A 21,938-nucleotide genomic window follows, 5' to 3' on the forward strand; every position below is an offset into this window, starting at 1 on the left:
CTCTCCCCCCTCCCTCCCCTTTTCTCCCCCCCCCCCCCCCCCCCCCCCCCCCCCCGCCGCCCTGGAAACTCAGAAAGTGAAGGTCAATCTATAAAGCAAAGGAAGAACTGGCCCAACGAGAAGGTGTGTGGAGGTGGTTTTTCCTCCGTGTGTCCGGAGCCATGCTTTGGTAGGAGCGGCAGCCTCGGCTGCCCACAAAGCATAACACCACCGCTCACCTCCCACAAGCGCACTGATGACTTAGCAGAGCAAATATTCACTAAGTGCCAGGCATTAGGCCAAGTTCTTTGTAGATGTTAACTTATGTACTCCTTGAAGCACCCCGTAAGATGGGCGTCACAAGAAGAATTCAGAGTGCGGACCACCGAGCGCCCCCTCTTGCAGCCAGAGATATGGGGCCTGGGTGAGGTTACAGAACCTGCCCAAGGACCCAGTCAACACGTGCATGGTCAGGCAGGGGTCAAGTCTGAGCTCCTCGAGATAGCTTTTACCTGCTACCCTGAGTTGCTTCCTGAACAACGGCATTTTTAGGTATCTTTGCATCTTAGTAATAACAGTGTCTAATCCTGCTTGGCAAAATGGTTGGCTGAGGGCGGTTCTACTCTGTTGCTGCCATTCTAAACCCAGAGCAAACATCAGCCTCGGAGTCCAGAGCTGACACTAGAAGCAAGGGTGACCAACCAGTTGAGACCTCCAGGTCTCTAGCCTATAGAACGGGTTCTCTAAGTCAGGCATTGTGTCCACACAGCGGCAAAGCTAAAGAAGAAACCCTTTCATGGCCCAGCTACTTGGGTATTCCAGGTCAAACATCTCCAGAGGAGTTATCTAATTCATCCTGTTTTTATAACAGTGACCCAAGGTTCAGAAATAAGACCACACCTCCTTCATGGCCCTTGTCCTGACCCAGGCTAGAGAATTAAGAGTCCAAAGACAGGGAGCATCTCTTAGGGGCCAGGAGCTCCCAGATGACTTCACAGACAGGGTTCATCCCCCGAATACACAACTCCTCTCTCCCATGAGGAACAGAACAGACTGTAAATGTGTACTTCTGGAGCAAAAAGGCTCAGGAGTCAGCATGGGCACCTGGCCTTCTGCCTGTAGATACTCTCAGTGCAGAGCCCTATGAGGCCAGAGAAAAATCTGGGAGGTAACAATAACCCACATTTTAGAGAAGTGGTGCTCTATTGTTTGCAAAGCACTGTTGTATCTTATGTGAGTCAAACAAAAAACAAAAAACACCTATCTATGGAGGTAGTGACCATGACTCTCATTTCATGAATGAGGAGATCCAAGTTTGGTTGTTAAGTGACCGTTAGATCAGTAGACTCAATGTCAGTAAGTTCCATGGGGTCAGGGCAGTGTCTTTCTTAGTCCTTCCCCTTATTCTGCTTCAGACTCAGGGCCGAAGCCCAGCCCCTAGCAACAGGCCCCACCCACAGTAAGTCATCATGGGGTAACTGCTGAATAAAGGGGTGAAGTCACCTGACCGGGGTCCTGCAGGAAAGCAGGGTGAGGTTTTGGACCCTCTGATGCTGGATGCTGCCTTTGCGGTATGTGGTACGGTAAGAAGGGAACAGACTCTCAGACAGGGGTGCAGTGGTGGAGGAGATGGGTGGGGAGAGGGGGTAAGCGCCCAAGTCTACTCCCTGATGGATCAATCAGGTGCTGGTGGTACCATGCTCTGACTTGGAATTTTCTTCAAAACTTCCTAGTCTGTGAAGAAGCCAGAAAATGGGATGCACTACAATTAGCAAAAAATGCCTTGTGGAGAGATTTAGACCCCAATCATAATTTACATTTGCAGATATGCAGATCTCTGAGTGCATGGCTTCTGCCCTGATTACTAATTAATGAGGTGCCGACCTGCCTGTGGAAGCAAACAGTGCTGATTATGTCAGTCTTGGGGGATGGAGACGCGCTGAGGTCTGAGAAGGTAGAAGATTCCTTTAACATACATTTCAGTGAATTCAAAGAACAAAATGGGGACAGAAGGCGGGTGTAAACGGAAGCAGAAAGTTAGGAGAGAGAAATGTGGCTATCGGCCCTCCCGCATCTTGGAGAGGTAAATCTCGATGATTTCACAGATATCATCCCATGCATATTTTAGTACTGAGCGTCCGTTTATGTAATCAGCTGGCTGAATTCTGAATGAATTTGGATGCAGATGCATCGGTACAACTTAGAGAAGAGTGCCATAGAGGAACACACCAAAGGAGGAGAAAAGACAAGCAGCATTCTTGGTGGGTGAGCCCTTTCCCGCCCATCCACTTTACACACCCTGAGGTCCTTTCTCTCCATCAGGTGTCCTGGGATGCTTGCTCGGTGGGAGGGGATCAACAAGAGGCAAAGGCCACAGAGTTACCACACAGAGCAAGCCCCGAACAGAGGGACACGGAAAACCATTTCTTGCAATGTCTTCAACAGATCTTTACACCAGAGACGTATCCCCCACTTTTCCCAGAGCAGGAAGCACATGGGGCCGGCTCCTCCCTCCCCCGTCTGACTCCTTCATTGAAAGAAACAGACAGTATTACATGAGACAGTTGGTCACCACCTACCGTTTGACTTTTCACTATCTGCAGGTTTCATCTGAATGGGATGATGCATCTAAAAATACAAAAGTGAGAAAGTAAAGGCAGATTGAACAACTGTATGAACAGTCTCAGAAACCCCACACTATTAAACTTGAGTCCTCAAACTGTTAAAAGGACACATCAGTAATAACAGGATCTCTCCCCGTCAAAAGTAAACGCATGAAAATGCAAGCCTGTGGTGACGTTCAGGAATAGAACCCTTTTGAGTCACTGGGCCCTGCGACACAGGATTGGGCTTTGTAGTCAGACCTGAGTTTGAAACCTGGTTCTGCCACTCAGTATAGTTTCTGCCCATATCTTATAGGCAGTTCTGGCTCTGCCGTTCATCATCATTGCCACATGATTTTGGGCAAGTGTGCTAACTTCTCTGAGCCTCAGTTTCCTTATCTGTGCAACGGAGGTAACACCTGCATGGCAGGAATGAAATGAGCAAAGGCATATAAAGGGAGCACCGTGAACAGGGCCCAGGACATGCTGGGAAAAATGAACTACTGTTATTCTGTAGTATATTACACATTTAAATGCAGATTGTCTTTGTTTTTCTTCTGGCCATGCTCTCTGCTGCAGGGATTTTTCTTAGACCTCACAATTATGAGTAATTTGAAGGTCTAGCAGTTGATTGATTTAGGCGCTATTACGTAATTTTTCTCAAATACAAAGTATGACAGAGGAATGCAGAGCTACTAAAGGGATGGAGGAGGGAGGGGAGGAGGGAGGGGAGGTGGGAGGGAGGGCAGGAGGCATGGATCTGACGATCAGGTTCGCTTGGTAGGTGTGCAGGAGTGGGAGGAACCTGAGACAGAGTGGCGCCAAGGTCCTGAATCGTGGTGCCCCTGGGTGCTCTGTGGCTCTTTACACAATGCCCATCTCACCACCGTGCACGATCCACAGAGTTTACTCCAAGCGCAGAACGCTACCACCATTTCCAATTAAAATAAATTCATCCAACCACTTTCAAAGGTCCTCTCGCTTTATATTTCATCATACCCCAAGGAACCTCAGAGCCACAGTGTAGATGGAATCACTGGCCTTGCAAATGCTTTTATTATAATGGGTCCCGTTCTCTCTGAACCTTTAATTCCCCCAGTGGACTTCCATCACTTGCAAGCCCCAGCTCTGGGTTTTATCTAATTTAAAGGAAAGGGGAATGGTACTTGGCTCTGGCACTTAAATGATGGAAAATTATCATCAGGCAGTTAGGGCCATGTGTAGCTAATGCCTGGCAGGGTCTTCAAAACACAAGGGGAATGGGAAAGAGGGAGTACTATCAGGGGACGAGAGGCTAAATAATTCAGGGCTGCTTCGTTTATTCTTTATTTTTTTTTTAAATGTTTTATATATTTATTCATGAGAGTCAGAGAGAGAGAGAGAGAGAGGCAGAGGCAGAGGGAGAAGGAGGCTCCCCGCCTAGCAGGGAGCCCGATGCGGGACTCGATCCCAGGACCCCGGGATCATGACCTGAGCCGAAGGCAGACGCTTAACCATCTGAGCCACCCAGGCACCCTGCTTTGTTTATTCTAAAAGGCAAGATGCTCTTATGCACAGAACATAGGCCTTTACATGTGGGGTCTACTCGGATTCCCACTCCATTAACATACTCAATTTGTGGAGGAGAGACTAGAATGAGAATGGAATGTTCAGGGGTCAGCAAGTAGAGCAATCTTTTCAGAAAAGACTGGAATTTATCCCTAAAAAGCAGACAGAAGTAAAATGTGGAAAAGTCCTGGTTGGGGCTGGGTAAGGTGGGCTCTATCCTACAGCTCATGCTTGGGGAAGATGGGCTGAGTCTCTGTGTGGCTACCCTTCTAGCATGGCTTTATCCATCTATTCAGCAAAGATGGGTGAAGTACCCACTGTGTCTCAGGCTCTAGGCTAGGAACTGGGGAACAAGGCCCAATAAAGAATTTCAGGCCCTTCGGGTGCTCAGTGTGTATGGGGGAGGCTGATGTGTCAACAGCCCCAGGAGCAACATGGGAAGTGCTATGCTAGACAGAAGAGCAAGGGGGTGCAGGAGCTCAAGGGAGCAAGCACTTCATTCTGCCTGGGGAGGAAAGTGAAGGCTTCTTAGCAAAGGGGATATGTGATTCGAGTCCTAAAGGTCAAGTTGGACTTGCTCGCAGAAGAGGGGGAAATGGCATCTGAAACCAAGAGAATATCCTGTGCAAGGCACAATGGTGAGAAAAAGCATACTTCCTCCTAGCAAGGAGGCCAATATGTGTGTGGGGAAGGGCGCAAGAAGGAGATGCAAAGGCAGTTGGCACCTGGGTCTCAAGAGGATCCTGTGTACTAAGGAACTGAAATTGTGTCTAAAAGTCAAGTCAGGCATAGAAGATTCAAGTAGCAAGGGCAACAAGATCAAATCTAAATTCCAGAAAAGTCCTTTCTGGCTACAATGTGGTGGATAAATTGGGACAGGGTGGGGGGGGCCGCTAAGAGGCTACTGCGGACATCCGTGTGAAATTGATGGTCTAAACCTCAGAGGCAACTGGCTGGTTATGGGGATGAGGGGGAATGAGAACCATCACGGGAGCATGGCCCAAAGAGGGGAAACATGGCCCAAAGAGGGGAAACTGATTAGTGCAGGTCTGGACATGCCACACTCGATGTGACTGGGGCTGGAGACAAGTTGGGTGCCACAGAGCACCCAGGCTGTAGTGATGGCTCTGGGGCCATGGGCATGGGTGAAACTGTTCATGAGGGAACGTACAGTGAAAAGAGCCAAGAGCCAAGGACTATCAAGAGAACCATAGAGAATATCAAGAAAGAGGAAGCGAAGAGGTTTTGAGCAGGAATAACTGGTTACGTAGGAGCCCCGCGGGAGAGCTTTCAGAACAAGGTGATGGTCAGAGCATGCTACGATGGAAATGCCCAAGTATCCTTTTGGATATGACAATACGATTTTCTTCTGGGAACTGATCAAAAGCAGTTTCTGTGGGGCAGTGGGGCCAGAATGCCACACTGCAGGAGCTGGGGAGTAATAGGGAGGAGAGCAGCAGGAGATACGAGAACTGCACGTGACTATCTCAAGAAGATTCGCTCAGTGGAGTCTGGGGCAGAGGATGAGGATGTGGCATCTTTCTTTTCCAGAGAGCAAAGACAACAGGTCAACGTGCTGAAAAGGGTCAGATGAGAGTCACAGGTTGAGGCAAGGAGACAGGAGGTGAGTGTACCTACACTATGTACAGGACACAAAAATGAATGAAGAGGACTCTTGCCCTCAGCGAGCTTCCCATCCATCATGGCAGCTGATGTGCACAAAGAGAAAGAAGAACAAATGGTGGCAAACATCAGAAAAGGGGCCTAGACAGAGTGATATGGGCATTCAGCCGGACCTCTGATGTGCACGGAGGTCTGGGGCAGCAGCTCTGGGAGCTTCTGCAAGAACAGAAATCGTTCTGCTCTAAAGCTGTCAAGGGCCTGGGGAGCATTCAGCCCAATGCTCTTCATTTATACGTCTGAAGGGAACCGTGACTTCACGCACAGCTGACTAACGACAGAGTTGGGATCAAACATCTAAGCTCTCTCCATTTCATTCAGGGCCGATTACCCCAGATCACACTGCTTCTCTACTAAATGTCCAACATGGGACTTGGACGCACGAGCCTACAATGAAGGACCGCAGGCCCCACTCACTGAAGGCGCTGCCGTACCCCACCCGGCGGAAGTCACCTTCCCTCCTTTGACCTCCCTGAACACTTCATCTACGCACTTTATGATGAGTATTACTCCAAGACTTGACTCTTGGTTTTCCTGCAGCTGCTGAGAGACTCATCTCCGTTTCTGACCTGAGACTGCCCCGAAGGCTCTGGAATGTAAGATCAATAGTAAGAACATGGCCATTGCCACTGCAGACTTGAACTTTGCTCTGGTCCTCCCCTGGCCCCGAGAGAGAGAAAGTCAACTTCACATAGTTGGATTGTCAGAGCGTGGTGAATTCTGAATGGGCGGTCACCCTCCTTCAGGTATGTCATGAAGACTATGGGGATCATGTGTGTACAGCACTGTGACCTTCTTGGAGAGGGGTGTTCAATCAGTACTGTATTAAGAATGGCTCATTATCACGAACAGTGCATTTGAGTTATACATTTATGGGATATAAACATCAAGGAAGACCAAAAAAAATGGTTTGGAGGAGTTGTTTTCGTAATGTTTCACTTCCTCAAAATTTCATTATTCCAAAGAAGTTTGGGAGATTTGTTGAGTGGAGTGAGAAAGTGACGGAAAGGAGCCGGCATTTAGTGGACAGTTTCAAGGTGTAATAAAGGGATTCCTTTCCTTTGACAGGAAATGGTTCAAAGATTTGACACAGTCAGACTAGCACTACGCATTTGTTCACTTATTTCTTCGTTTACCAGATGCCATGTTAGTGAGATGCTGCGAACTCACGGATGGAAGAGTCTGGTCCCACTGGAGCTTATAATACAGTGGTGGCGACAGCCACATCAGTGGCACACACACGCTGAGACACGCAGTGTGGGGACTCAGAGATGCTGGACGCAGACACAGGGAGGGCGAGCCAGAGAAGGTGTCTGAGCCAGAGCAGAGTTTGAGTTCAGTCCTGAAGGAATCCTAACGCTCACCAGGACCCGAAGGAAGGCCGTTTCAGAGTAGAGAACACACTCTGAGGCACAGAATAAGAGAAAACCAGCCATGTTGCTACAAGAGAATGATGTGACGACCTTCTAACTAAGAGAGGAAGCAACAGAAGTCACTAAAGAAGGTCATTCACTGAATACGAAATACCTAAAGCAGCATAACCAGGCTAAGAGTGAGGGATATGCTCAGGGAGTGGAGAATTTCAAGTAAGATGAAAACAATGCAAGTCTACTCAAGCTTGAATTAAAACTTGGAACCAGACTGGTGGCCAGCAACCCTACCCTCACCACGTCGTCAAGAACAAAAGATGAAACCAGGGTGTCCAAACCACTGCTTCTCTAGACTATGTCTGTTGTGAGGGGGGAAAATGGCTGCCCCTGCACCCCCTCCCCCCCGCCTTTGGGGGATGGGCAGGGGGTGGGGCCCGGAGCCTGTGTTCTGCACCTGGAGGTCCCAGCTGACAATAGCAGACTGGACGAAGGACCAGGGAATTTGGCAGTCATGCTTCCAATCCCCTAATGCCTCACCAGTCCTAAGGCAATCTCAGAGTCAGGCTTGAGGGTGGTTCCCTAGGGGAGGACAATCTTCAAGAATTTTTGCAAGGAGTCTCCTAAGAGACACACGCTAATGAAGTTGAATCTGCATCTCCATAAGCATACAGGGTGGGCAGAGTCTGGAAAAAAATCTTCAGGGGTCTGTATTGTCATGATCTATCCAATGGCACCTCTGTTGGAGGAGTCTAGAAATTGTACACACACCAGCCTGTGACATCCACAGGGCGGTTTTCCTGAGGCACGATGAAACCAGAGTGCCCAGTCTATTACTAGTGTTCAAGTCAGCTTGTCCTTGGAGCAAAGCAAGACCATGGGATTCCCTGTTGGCAGAATGCTTGTCCTGGGGACATGCCAAGATCAATCGTTTTGGAAACGGATCCTGTTCATGGCAGTAAATTTGACTTAACACATTTCATCAAGTTTGCATTTCTATGAAGAAAGCCTTCTAAATCTATTTCCTCGAAGATTTCTTTGCACATGAATTTGTCATTTTATTGTAGAACAACATTTTGCCTCCAGTTACACATTAAGGTACTGGTTAACTTCTTGGTCTCTAGCCCTGTTTGTTTTTTAAAAACAGATGAAATCTAACAAAAAGGGGAAATTTTAAGAGCTCCTTCCCTCCTGGTGGGAGGAGGGTGTGGGGGGGATGACTGGAACCGAGCATGTTCCTTAGAAATCAGTTTAATTTCGGTGACATCTGTGTAGTAAGTGTTCCATCCCACGTACAGAAGGTGGAAACTCCCAGAGAAAAGGACAGTTACTGCAGTTCACTGAGGTCCATTTCTTGGGGACCTGATCAGGCTTCCAGTGAGTTGGGGCTTCTTGAGGTTAAGGGCTGAATCTTGCACCAGATCTGAGCATGGCATCAACAACGACACCACGCAGGCTGCCGTCCCGACGTGGGCACTCTCGTGGGAAGCTGTCGGTGGGCGTCGGGGCACGCCAGCCTTCCAGTATAGAGCCTCCCCCTCTCTCCCCCTTTCTCCCAGCGCCTCCTGAGTGAGCGGCCCTTGGCCTTCCCTCCCCTTGTCCCCCCCAACCCCTGGTCTTCAGAATGGCAGGTCTCCTGATAGGACCCGACGCTCCTCACTCCTGAACGCATTGACCTTTGACGCATCACAGAAGCGCCTGGCTGCAGCTCGTGAAAATGAACAGGAGGACGGAACGTTGGAGCAGAGCCGTCACGCCAAGTCCGTGGGGGTCACCGCACGTACAGGGAGCTGTGCAGAGCCCCGCCCGCATCACGGGTCCTGTCACGTCACAGCGACAGGGATGGGTTGGCCCACAGAGCAGCGGCTTTCACGAGCTATGCTCTCTGGAGTCCCCATTATACCTGCAGTCTGGCGGGATTTCGCCAAACCTCTCCGCCCCGGTCCTGTGGTGAATGAGGGGGAACCTCTGAGTTTCGACAGCCAGTGTTAACCCCGGCCTCATCTGGGAGCTGGAGGGTCTGGGGGAAGGAGACAGGCTGGTTTTTCACACCGAGGAGAACTCGTGTTGAAACTTGTTTAACCCCAGCCATCACCCATTGATGAGTTAACCACCTTTAACACGAGATTCAATAAAACATGCCATTTCTTAACCTAAAGTGGGTTTTACAGTCACTCTTCTGCATCTCATTATTAAACCTGTCTTGACCCCTGAGGGAACAGCCGTGATGGTACATATTATAAGCTCACTGCCCATAAAATATTTAAAGGGAGAGAAGGGGGGTGGAAAGACGTGACTTCACACGAGAGCCATGCACCAAGTGAGAAAATGACAGGACTCCAGCCCTTCAAGACCAACGGGAACTTTTCTTTCCCTCTGTGATGACGCACATACAGCTCGTGCAGACCACCTCCAGCCTCACTGTACAGGACACCGTGAAGTACCCAAAGCACCTGTACTTCCTGCATTTTTCTCAAAAAAGGTGGTAGAAGTGGCAAAAAGGAGTTTCAAAAGATTTGCCTTCCACTGGAACGTGCCATGCCCGCAGATCGAAGTCCGTATTGCCGGGGGGTCTGCCGTTACGGTGAGGCACCCGAAGCCACGTCGGCCAGCCCGGCTCTCCAGGTGGGTGACTGCGGCATTTTCGGTCACGGTTCTACTAGGCTCAGCGTCAGGGAGGGTGGAGAGAGACCAAGGTGGCTTCCGGAATGTCGACGCAGCCTTACTAAGGACTATAGTGTGGTCAACTTGTGAAGATACCTTTAACAGAATGGCACCTCTGCAAGGAGTCGGAAGACCCAAATCCGTGTGCTGCATCAGCTACAACCAGCCCATAGCTACACCTGGTAGGTGAAGTAGAGAATTCAGGCAATTTTTGTGAGATGTTTTTTAAAAGATTTTATTTATTTTCAGAGAGAGCGAGAGAGCACAAATGGGGGGGGCGGGGAGAAGGCAGAGGGAGAGGGAGAAGCAGGCTCCCCACTGAGCAGGGAGCCCGATGTGGGGCTCGATCCCAGAACCCTGGGATCATGATCTGAGCTGAAGGCAGACATTTAACCGACTGAGCCACCCAGGTGCCCCCAATTTTTGTGAGTTTTTTTGTTTCTTTTTTTGTGTGTGAAAAACAGAGGAAATCCTTCCTTCTCGTTTTTCCTGTGCCAAACACTGTTGTAGGCTCTTTATGTGTCTAAACTGTTCCAACAACCCTGAGACAGGTATAAATGGGGAGCCAAGGAGGGTTGGGGAGCGAGAGAGCGAGGGATATGTAACCTGGCCAAGCCCGAGAGCAAGTCAGCGGTGGAACAGGGATTGAGACTCAGGACTGTCCCAGGCTGGAGCTTCCGTCCCCAACACTCCTCCATACTGCCCCTAGCATATATCCACACAGTTGTGCTGCAGGTGAATCTCGGGTTTCTAAGAAACAGCAAAATTACCATAACTTCCCTCTTCTACACTAAACATAAAGATTGTCTAACTATAAGTTTCTTTCCTCTTAGACTCATATACGAGCGTGTGCAGTGTGCATGTGTATATGTATGGATGTATACAAGCGTGTGTATTGCACATGCACATAAGAAACATTGTAAGTTAGCCTCAGAACAGGAATTACTGTGTTACCTCCATGGAAAAGGTAGGAAAGAAAACTCAAATGGCTGTAATGATGGAAAGAAAAAACCCACAGCCTTAGAGCCATGTATGGAAAGTACTGCCCCAGCCAAGGAGCCATTTGACTGTGAAGGAGCTGTACGTCCTAATGCAGAGGTTCAGTGCTGATTCTCCCACAGTCCCTTCATCAGGCCCTCCTAAACAAGACACACACGATGGAATCAGACCCTAAGATGTGTTTCATGGCCAAGCCATCTGAAATGTTCCCCACCTATATTGAGAAGTGGACTGATGAAGACCAGCCTTTACTATCACCTATTCTCAGAGAGGAAAATAATTTTGAATCCCTGACATTAACTGATCCTACATTTTGTGGTTTCCTCCCAAACTGGTAGTACAGTAAAGTACACTGGAATCTATAAATAATCAATCAGTGTGGACCACTTTTTGTTGGCTAAGCATCATTCACACCAGAAAGCCCTGGCAGTGGGTTTCCTGTTAAGCGACTGGATTGTATGATGCCCGTCTATTTGAATATGGCTTTGGAAAGTCTGCAGAAAATGGAGTGCGGAGCTGCCCTCTCAAGACGGGATTCCTTGGTGGAAGCACAGTGCATGGGATTCATCTACACTTTGAATCCCAGGGCTATTCCAAATTGCTTTTGTGTATGGCCACCAACGGAGTTAACACAAAAACTTGGCAACCAGTATTTGCTAACCTAAATTTTTATAGAAGTGATCTAAGCCAAGGAAAAAAAAGTGGCTTTGAACATGATGACAATAAAGAAATAAAAGTCAAGGTACCTTTTCTCTTCCCAAAGCAAATCACAACTCGGGGAGAAAACTCAGAGTGGAAAGAACTATTTCTTCCTGATAGCCACTGACTGATACACATGAAGTGCAGAGCGCTGAATAAAGTCATTACTATCATTATTATTTTAGCTAGCATAAAGGTTTCCCTGAGGTGGGGAGAAAAGGTCCCTTCCAAAGCCAGGATAACATACTGGAAGGAATGGCTTTTTTTGCTCACCTGGGAGGTATGCAGCGAGTTTCATTCAACTCCCAAATCCAGGAGAAAAACCTACAGAACCCAAATTCTGTATCTGCTTTTGGCCCATCGGGCTGCAGGGTAATGACACTATCTGTTTACATTTCTAGTACAGTCATGGTGTGATACCAGAGGGGGAAAAACAAGCAGCATAACCATTCAGTCCTGGAAAATATTTTTTTTTTAAATAAAATAAGTAAAATAAAATATGGCGGGAAAATTAGATTACTCTGGATGGAATTCTAGGAGGGAATTTGGAATCTGTTATGGTGATTAAGTCATCATTTCTGACAGATTACTCTAATTGGCTGTCAAGTAACATTCCACAACCCCATCTGTAACTCGGTGTCCTAGTCACTCAGCCTATGTTCCCTTCTGTACATACACCATATACACTCAAGAGAAGCCAGGGCCCGGCATTTATTATACTCATTAGCTGTGATTAGGTTCTGTGTTTTCATACTAAATAGTAACACAAGCTTCCATTTTGCTTTATGTGCTCTTAAAATTACAAGAAAAATGAATAGGCTCAAAGGAAGAGGCATGGGATGTGAATGAAACAGAATTGTTACAACAAAGTGGTTCCGGAGCCTGGCTATTCAAGAAGGATGTTACTCTGTTCTTAGTTTGACTTTTCTTGGAACTATGGTATATTACTTAGAAAGGTTAATCTCTGTCTCTCTGTAACCCTCCAGTCAAAGTTGGTACCTCATTAGCTGTTATTTCTGTAGAAGGGCTCTGTTATTGTGTTTACCAACATTATTGTGAATAGAAAGCCCTTTCTTTGATGACAGCTCAGGCCTCCCCTCCTCAGTCACTGCATCTTTGGGATATAAGAAGCAATTTATCCAAGTATTTGAGCTCCCAAATAAATTTGGTGAAAAGCAAAGCATAACTAGTTAAAATTGTAAGACTGCACCTTGCTTTGTCTAGAATCTTGAGATCTATATATTTTAATGACAAAAAAACCGGAGGGCATAAAACAGTTCTAGAAATGAAGACAAACGGGCAGACTCACTGTAAGGAAAGGCTTATAGGATTACAGTGCTGCGGGGACTGCCCCAAGTACCGCAGAAGACCAAACGAGGCTTTCGTATGACAGCTGGGAGATCACAATCACTACTGATTAATGAGCCAAAATTAAGAGAAAGGTAATAATTTGCCCTTATTACTAAATGGGAAATATACAGATATCCTTTCTAATCATGATTTCTTTTTGATTGTGGAATTGTCTTCCAAAACCAATGGATGCTCCAAGAGTCATTCTTCCAGATGTTACCCAGATGCTAAATTAGACATGCTGCTTAATTGAGCCATGCAAAATACACACTGAAATAATAATGCCTGGCCTGGCCATTAAGGAGTGGTTTAATGACCTGGGTAGTTCATTTATATTTCCAGTACTATGACTCCACATGCCACAAACTTAGCATAATCTCATACTTTAAGACAAATGAGTCTGGTTTAAAAATAAATTATCCTTCTGACATTAGCCTTTGCCGGTAATGGCCATCTTTAGGCTCAGCTCTCACACAGCCTTGGGATAAAGGAGAACCCAGCCTGCCAGGCTCACGGTGGCTCCTTTCTCCAACAGTCCTGTTTTCAGGTCGTTCACCACTACCTTGTTCTCCCCCCCCCGTGAATGGGGATGAGCTGAGCCCTGTGTTTGTGCCTGGGTCACTGTGCCTCTCCAGCTGGCCTTCACTCTGCATGGGGACCCCTGCTTGTTGACCTGGCCCTTCTGTGACTGTTCACTCCCTGTGAACCCAGCCCGGAGTCCTGGCCAAGCGGGGGGCTCGCCTCCTTCCCAGGGCTCGACCCTGTTACTGGCAATCCCTGGTACTGCTTCCCAGAATCCTCTCACTCAGGTGCTTTCGGCCACACCCCTGCGGCGTCCCCGCAGGAAATACCCTTTGGACGGCACAACCTGCTGGACTGCACTTGAGTTTCGGTCAGCCACTGGAAGCTTGCATGCTGGATGAGACAGCTGCTGGGTGTGTTTCCCCAGACCCTCACCTGACTGCCGCTCTGGCTTGGCCCTACATTTGCTGAGTTTTCTTCCCCTAGGAATTCTCCATGTAGATCTCATTTCCCTGCGATTTGTTTTTCTTTTTTACTCCTCACTATTTCCCCTGCTGCCACCTTGTTAGCTCTTGGTTCCTGCTCCCTCAGACTCCTGAAATGACCCCCTCACCTCTTCTGGTCCTTGCCTTCCAAGTGTCCCATACACCACTGCCTTTTTAATTTGCCTAAAACTCTGGTCTAGTAATTTCTGTCTCTTGCCCAAAAACTTTCCATGATCTGCCAAATTAAATTCCGGCTCCATGGCCTTTCAAACAACTCCATGCTTTGACCCCAAATTACCTTTTCAGGCTTATTTCTCATGATTGCTCAACATTTCTCCTCAACTCTAGTCAAACTGGACAACTACCTCTTACTGGAACTTCATCCACATGCTTATCCACAAAAAGGCACAGCGCCCTTCCTCAGGCATAAAGAGACAGTATTTCCTTTGCCAACATAACCGCTGTATATTCGTCACCTAGGAACACCTCTATGTTATTAGGTTGAATGGTGTGCAATTGCCATTTTGTAGATCATAAATAGTTGAATATTGACAACTTTATAGGCTGCAACCTTGTCTACTGCATGGCAATGAAACTGCATTATGTCCTTTTCAATGGACTCATGAGAAGCTCCCAGTGTTCAATTGATGTAGGCTCTTCCCTTTGTAAGGTTTGGAGAGATTTCCAGTAATTCATCTGCAATATTTACAAGCTGTATGAGCTCAATTAAATGTGACACAAAGCAAAACCCCTCCCTATACCAACCGTGGAGTTTATGGGTGTTCCACGTGCAGCACAGGGCTCCCTGCGCCCACTCTCTGCGGCTTCAACGCTGTTAAGATTAGCGATGCCTTATCCCTTAATCTCAGGTTCCCTTTCAACTTCAAGGCAAACTAAAGCCACCACGAGAATACCCTTCTATCAAGCAAATCTTTAAAACCTCTGGTTCAAAACTAACTTGGAAAACTTAAGCCAGCTGTATCTTCTCTTGAACCTTCTGACGGGGTACCGGTGTCTCATCAAATCCACGGAAAAGCCCCACTGAATTTTGTATTCTACTGATCCTTCCCTAGCTTAGCGTCAGAGTCCTGAATTGTTTGAGTGGCTCTGCCAGCCACGTTTATTAATTAGTGTCTAACATTTCCGTATCTGCAAGTTGCAACCTCTCATAAAAAATGCATGGTTTGATTGGCTTAGGAATGACAACTCCATTTACATCAGACAAATAAATACGATACCTCACTCAGGAGCCTTTCTCCATTTGTTTATTTAGCTACCTCCATGGCCTTTGGGATTTATACTAAGTGAATGGAAGCAGATAACTAGTGTAATTTCCTCTCTTAATCACGTTTAGGCAAGAAATGATTAAGTATCTTTTTTTTTTTTAAACAAATGAGGCTGGTTTTTAAAAAATTATTCCCTACTAAAAATAGATGGCAAGTTTGAAAAAAAAATGCCTTAAGGGCTATTTCATATTAGCCATGTTTAAAATGCAAATCCATTAAACATCTGATATTGTTTTTAGCAACTCTATTTATTCATCTCATCTTCTACAGTAGTCCTAAACTTTGGTTGATATTTTGCCAAATGAAGATCTCTCCTCCAGTGCAGCTAATTCTTTATGAGTTCGACTTTAATTTTACTGTCTCATTTTGCTTCCTACCTTCTACTCTCAGGTGTGAGATCGTTTACCAACTTTGGAAATTACTTGTTGGCAGTGCTCAGGGAAATTATGACAGTTCAATTGTTCTATAAATACCCTTACCCTGAAGCTCAGTCTTCTGAAGATCAGATTCTGGTTTAGGCCTTCCAGTATACAGTACTGTAACCAAAATTCAAATGGCAGAGGAAAACTCAGAAAGGGGATACATTAAGAATATGGGAGACATTTTATATTAAGGAAGAAAGGCAAGAAGCCTTTCTTGACAGCACTTGATCTGCACTGGCTCATCTATTTTGATGCTTTCTTCTCTGACTGAGGTCTTGGGAAATTTGGGATGCTTTATTTTCTCTGTAGTGGAGAGTTACCAACACAAGGTCTGGGTTTGAGTCTTGGCTCAACTTGGCCAATTCCAAGTACCTATGGTCAAGCCACTTGACCTCCTTAACCCTTGGTAAACTATTTGAAGCAAGGATCATAATGGAAACCTCAATGCATGATTTTGAGGACTGAGTCAGATTAAATAATAAGCTGCAGAGAAACCCAGGATTATAAGCTCTTATTTTCTTAATTCATTTAGGTGTTATAACCAGAGTAAAAAATGCATTGTGACCACACGTGTTCATGCCTCACCAAAAATGACTGTCTTCTGGATTAAAAATGTTTGAATAAAAAAAAAAAAAGAGTAGGGGTCTAACCTGACCAAAAGGATTGTAACGGAGAGCCCAAGTATCAAGACCACTCTCCCACCTCCCTCTTGTACTCCACCAGTTTGTAAAGAACTCTTGAGATTTTTTTATATTGAGAGAGTGTCGATGAATAAAAGCTATTCTGGAGAGTTCATGTATTCAACACCCATTTGTTGAGCAGCATCTTTAGTATGAGGCTGGGCTCTGAGAGCTCTCTCTCCTTGAGGCATCTGGAGCTTACTACGGGAGAGACAGGTAGTTGAACAACTGGGGAGAGTAAGATTCAGCAGTGACAGGTTGAATCTCAGCATCTGCTACAGTGGATTAAAATGAAGGAATATTCGATTCCACCTTCACAGAAGTAAAACAACACTTGCGTGGGATCCAATGGCTGGAATGCAGTGCGTGAACAAGCGCGTCATAGAAGCTGGAGAAAAAGTAAGGGACACAGTGTGGAGGTCGGATCTCACCCTTAAGACCAGCAGGTGTGTCCATTTTTTCTGCCGTAAGACACAACACAACCACGTTCACACACTCCTGCAGCGCACTGGGGGTAACGTGCAACCACAGTGTCCTAATTCTACCCCATCCCCTCCCACTCAAGGGAGTGCCTGGAAGATGAATGAGTGTAGTCATTATAGGGAGAACTTTGAGAATCTCTTAATCCCTTCTGTGCTTTTACTAGCTGTGGTGACAACTCGTCCCAACTGATAAAGAGGGCAGAATTCCAGAGATGCTGCTAAGGGAGAATACAGGATTTCCTTGCTGATCAGAAATGGGGTACTGAGATGGGGCGGTATGGGAAGAGGAGGGGTTGAGGATGACTTCCGGCTTTTTGTCTTGGGTGGTGTCCCCAACCACTCAGACAGGTAGTACGTGAAGGGGGCCTGGGTGCTTAGTTTTACTGCTGCCTGTGGACCAACTGCATGGAACTTTCCAGTAGCAGCTAGAATCAGAGAAGTTTGATATCAAGATCAAGATTTGAGAGGCAGCAGGGCACTGGAAGCAGAGGATGAATGACGGAAATCAGAACTCGTGCAGAGTGAGAACGAAGGGGTGAAAACAGAACCCTGGGGCAAGCCTAGTTCTTGGCTTGCTATCCTCATGAGAAACAGCACTGTCCTTTTTATTGGGAGAAAGTAGGTTTTCAGTGACTTCTCTTCGCTGTGTAATGAAAGCTCCTGGAAGGCTTATGGCTTAAGATGTCTTTATAGGTTCTCTTTTACACTCAGCTCTGCTCCACCCCGGCTTCTTCAGCATTTCAAGCTTTAGGCTTATCCAACTTTCCCTTGGGTAAATCGATACCATGCCTAGCCAGCCAGTGTATTTATTCTTTCATTGTTTAGAATTTTGTTAAAGTCAGAGCTAAATTTTCATTTTCCCACTAAGGCCTTTTAAAATTACCATGGGAAATAATTAACATCGACATTACCAGAAGACTTGAAGGGCATATCATGTTCAGAGAAGAGAGTCAAGCTAAGATGCTTATGAATGCACCCAAAAAACTCCAACTACAACATCTGTCCAACCAAATGCTGTCAAAGATACTGAAGGTCATGGTCCATGGGATGCTATTTTGGGACTCAGGCACTGTGTACAGATGCCTTCAAGAGACCTGCTTCATAAGAGGTCCATGACTTGTATGCAAAGTGTTTTTCCATTTTCCTTTTCCCATCCCTGAACATGAGTGGCTATCTCCTGTGAGGCGAATTACATAGAAATATAACATGGGCATGCCCTTACACACTGGCACAACACACTTCTGCTTAGCCAACATCGTCAAAGTACCTTGAGGAGGCATCACCAAAGATTGCTACAAAGACCAAAATGTCCTCATCCTTGCTCGCTCACTCCCTCCCTTTCACGCAAAGGAGATTTCATGGTTAGTCAACTGGGTTGAGAGTCTAGAGCTCATCTTCACTAATGAGCCAATGTGCTGACTCTGGCCGCCACACCCTGCTGCTATGAGGGGTATGGACTTGTGCTTCTTGCCAAGGCCAAGGGTGAGGGGCTCAGCCCCTGGGACTCAGGCACAGTGACTACCGATGGGAAAGCATGGTGTGTCAGTCTCCAAAAATGCCTGGTTAGGAAGGAGAAGCTCCGCTGCAGCCCCAATCTATTAATTCATCTCTAATCAGAGACTGAAACACAGAAGTGGGGAGAGCAATGCGAGGATGAAACCCAGCGTCTGCTGTACACTCCTCCCTGGTCCTTCAGTATCTCCCTTCTCAAGAGGGGCAGTCTGCTCCCCTCGCGAGTCTGGCTGGGCTTGTGCTTGGACCATAAGCTGACAGCAGGCAGCACAAGGGATGTGGCCTGACTTCTGAGGTGATGTCAGAAAAGAACGATGCTGATGATGTTTCTGTCCTTGGGGCCACACAAACTCAGTGGAGGGCTTTTCCTCATGAGCCAGTCATTTGGTTGTGATCAACGAAATAAACACAGGGCGTTGGCTTGCCTAAGTTCCCAGGGAGGCCTGATAATTTTTTTTTTTTAAAGATTTTATTTATTTTTTAGAGAGCGAGCGAGAGAGAAACAGCATGAGAGGGGAGAGGGTCAGAGGGAGAAGCAGCTCCCCGCTGAGCCGGGAGCCCGATGTGGGACTCGATCCCAGGACCCTGGGATCATGACCTGAGCCGAAGGCAGACGCTTAACCATCTGAGCCACCCAGGCGCCCAAGGCCTGATAATTTGACTCTCCCCTCCTATAGGCCTTTCCCGGGTCCCTTTTTCCGTGCCGGTCTAACACACCCTCGGCAGGTATGGCACCCCACATGCGTCCTCCCCTCGGGGTGCACTCATCTCTCGGCCTGGCCCGTCTTGACTTCCTTTCCCACCTGGTTCCTCTGGTCACTTTCTGCTTCTCATTCGGTCACACGTTGACGCCAGTCTGACAAGGCAACAGCGGGACTTAGGCACACGCTGGCTGTGTCGGTTTGAATTTCTCTGTGAAACAAATGACTCTGGGCTTAGAGACTGCTGCCCAGGATGTCTGTTGTATTTCTAGGGATTGTGAGCAACCCGACGTGGGAAACACGTCTCCAGATGCACAAGAAGCAGGGGTGGAACCCAAGAACCCGCTCCAGGGAAATCCCATGGATTTCCCACTATGTAGGGCAGCTGACATTCTTTGTAAGCCTCCCCAATTAACACACGTATACAGGTTTATAAAGTACCTCCTCCTAGGAGGCAGTATGTTCTACCCTAGCACTCATGTGGTCGTTACATTTTCTTTGTCCGCGCGCGTCTCTCAGGCTGTGGCTGTGGAGAGAGACAGGGCAGTAAGGGCTTTGCTCCCCTGTAAGGACCTGCAGGTCCATGAATGGTCAAACAGCAAGGACTCTACACGCCTACGGTTTCTGCAAGGTGGGACCGCACTGCCGAGTATTAGGGATTAACTCTGTGTGGCAGCAAATTGTTCCTCTTGCTTTAGAATGAGCTTATTCTGGCCAGAAAACCTGCGCTTAAAATAGCACCAAGTCCATTCATCCTCTTAGAGGCTGGGGCATATTAATTCTACGTAAGTCTCACTCATGCGGGATTTTCCGGCAGGTCTTGGAGAGTCGATGGCATGGAAAAGACCCAGTTGCCCATATCCAAAGAGGCTGCCGGACAACAAAAGACCTCCTCATATGCCAGTGACCTCTCTACCTCCTTCCCGACCTGTCCCACATGGTCGGGTCACCCAGATCACTTTCGGAAGCCTGCAAGGAAATGAGGGAAGGTGGTTCTGCCTCCAGTCACAAAGCAGCTCCGCCCTCTTGAGCACTGAGATGCGGAAAACATACCCACCCTCCTGCAGGAGGTATGCATGCATATGCAGTCAGAGCTGTCTAAAAGTGAACTGTGATAGAGTCCCAGGATAACAGTCCTGGTGAGCCCTGGTCCTACCGGTGCATACGCATCAAACTTTGCTATGCGTACACAGAACCCGGGATCTAGGGCAAATACAGGTCCAGGGCGAGGCCCCAGAGTCAGCGTATCTAACACATTCTTGATGATTCCAGTGCTGCTGGCCCATGGACCACACTCTGAGTAGCAAGGCTACCTGCACTTGTGGGAGGGTAACCAGCAGGTGGGAGTGCTCCCACGCATCCAAATGAGCAGAAGAAGGAAAAAGGTTAATCACCATCACCTTACCCTGGGGGTTGATGGTGATCATTCTCCAACAGTGGTTTCCAAAGTTGGCTGAACACTGGGATCACTTTAAAAATACCAATACAGGGCTCCCCGCCCCTGAGAGAGTCTTATTTAATTTGCCTGGGGCACAGCCCAGGCATATGTAATTTCAAAAGCTCCCCAGGTGAGTCTATGGTGCAGCCCGAGTTACTAATCACTAGAGGCAAATGGACTTAAACTTGGGATGATTTTCGCTTTTCTTCATCCCTTCTGTAAAAATTCATCTAGTTCACCTGTCATTTTAGGTAAATGGCCAGGAAGAACATTATTCCTGAGTCTTTCTCAGAGGGTGGAAAGGAGAAAAGAATCACCACGTTCGGCTGCCTCACATCATACAGTGGTAATGCCACGGACAGGGGTCATTTGGGTCCTGAATTTCTGATTCTTTAAGTGACGTGTTTGGTATAATCTCGTACAGGAATTGTGGGGGCGTGAGGCGTGGACAAGAGCAACAGGCTCGCACTGCCCCTCCCACCCCACCTCGCCACCTATTCTGGGATTCTGCTTCCCCATCTGTAACATGAGGGGTGGGCAGTACTGTCTCCAAAAACACTTTTAGCTTCCACAGTCCATGACCTCTGATGAGATGGGGTCTCTTTTCCTCCACATGCCCCCTCTTCTTCTGCTGACCCAGGGAACCACATTCAAGTAAACGGAAATCTACTGAAAGCAGCCCCAGGATTTCCTAGGTTTGGGACTCTTCTTTTCCTTACTGGATGATATTTAGTTTTGGTTAATGACCTCCAGGTTTTCCATCTGGGCAATGCTGACTCAGGAATGATTTGGGTAACTCAGTGATTAGGGTTCTTTAATTGATGCCCCAGTGGCACCTGTGAGTTTTGGTAGGATTTGTGATTATAGTTAACGCCTCCATGAGCTGTAAAAGAAATCTAAGATACGGCTCGTCCAAATCTAGGCTGAAGCGCCTCTCCCTATTTAAGTTATAGTTTGTAAATATTAGTGAATCATCAGATATGAAGAATGGTTAGGATTACAGGTGAAGTTAAACTGAATTAGAGGACAGTTGTCTTTCACATCATCCTTGTATCTAGGTGGAGGAGGTAAATTATTAGCCAGAAGAGACATTCCATGATTTGTTAGGGAACTTTTCTGTAATAGTCAAAACTCCTTTAATGCTTTTAAATTTGGAATGATAGTCTTCTCGTTGAAAGCGCAACCAGAGGGGGAAAACAAATTATTACTCACTGTTTTATTATTTACCTATTATTTTACTATTTTCATGAGCTCAGGTGTATAATTAAAGACCTGGGCACAGTGCCCAAGATATAGTAAGTGCTCAGTAAACGTTAATTATTGCTATTGCTACTTGGTTAAAATTATCTAAATTCTGAAAGCCACTGAAAAATATCGGTCATTTAGACAAAACATTTACAAAACCAAAATTTGCCAGAAACAAACTTCTGGAGTTCTAGCACTACTGTTCTGCATTTACACCCAGCTTACAGTATATATGCAATGACAGTAATTAACTTTCTATTTCCTAATCCATGTGAC

General features: G+C 46.9%; 1 protein-coding gene across 2 annotated transcripts in view; it reads right to left on the minus strand.

Moving 5' to 3' along the window:
• Positions 1-21,938, minus strand: part of CELF2 (CUGBP Elav-like family member 2) — a 295,483-nt gene that overhangs the window by 73,769 nt on the left and 199,776 nt on the right. For both annotated transcript variants that reach the window (XM_044915547.1, XM_044915546.1), the window contains one exon: positions 2,559-2,607. In XM_044915547.1, the coding sequence (XP_044771482.1) occupies positions 2,559-2,607 (49 nt within the window). The remainder of the gene's footprint in view (positions 1-2,558; positions 2,608-21,938) is intronic.

Source organism: Neomonachus schauinslandi, chromosome 5, assembly GCF_002201575.2.
Source record: "Neomonachus schauinslandi chromosome 5, ASM220157v2, whole genome shotgun sequence".
In the NCBI taxonomy this organism is placed as follows: domain Eukaryota; kingdom Metazoa; phylum Chordata; class Mammalia; order Carnivora; family Phocidae; genus Neomonachus; species Neomonachus schauinslandi.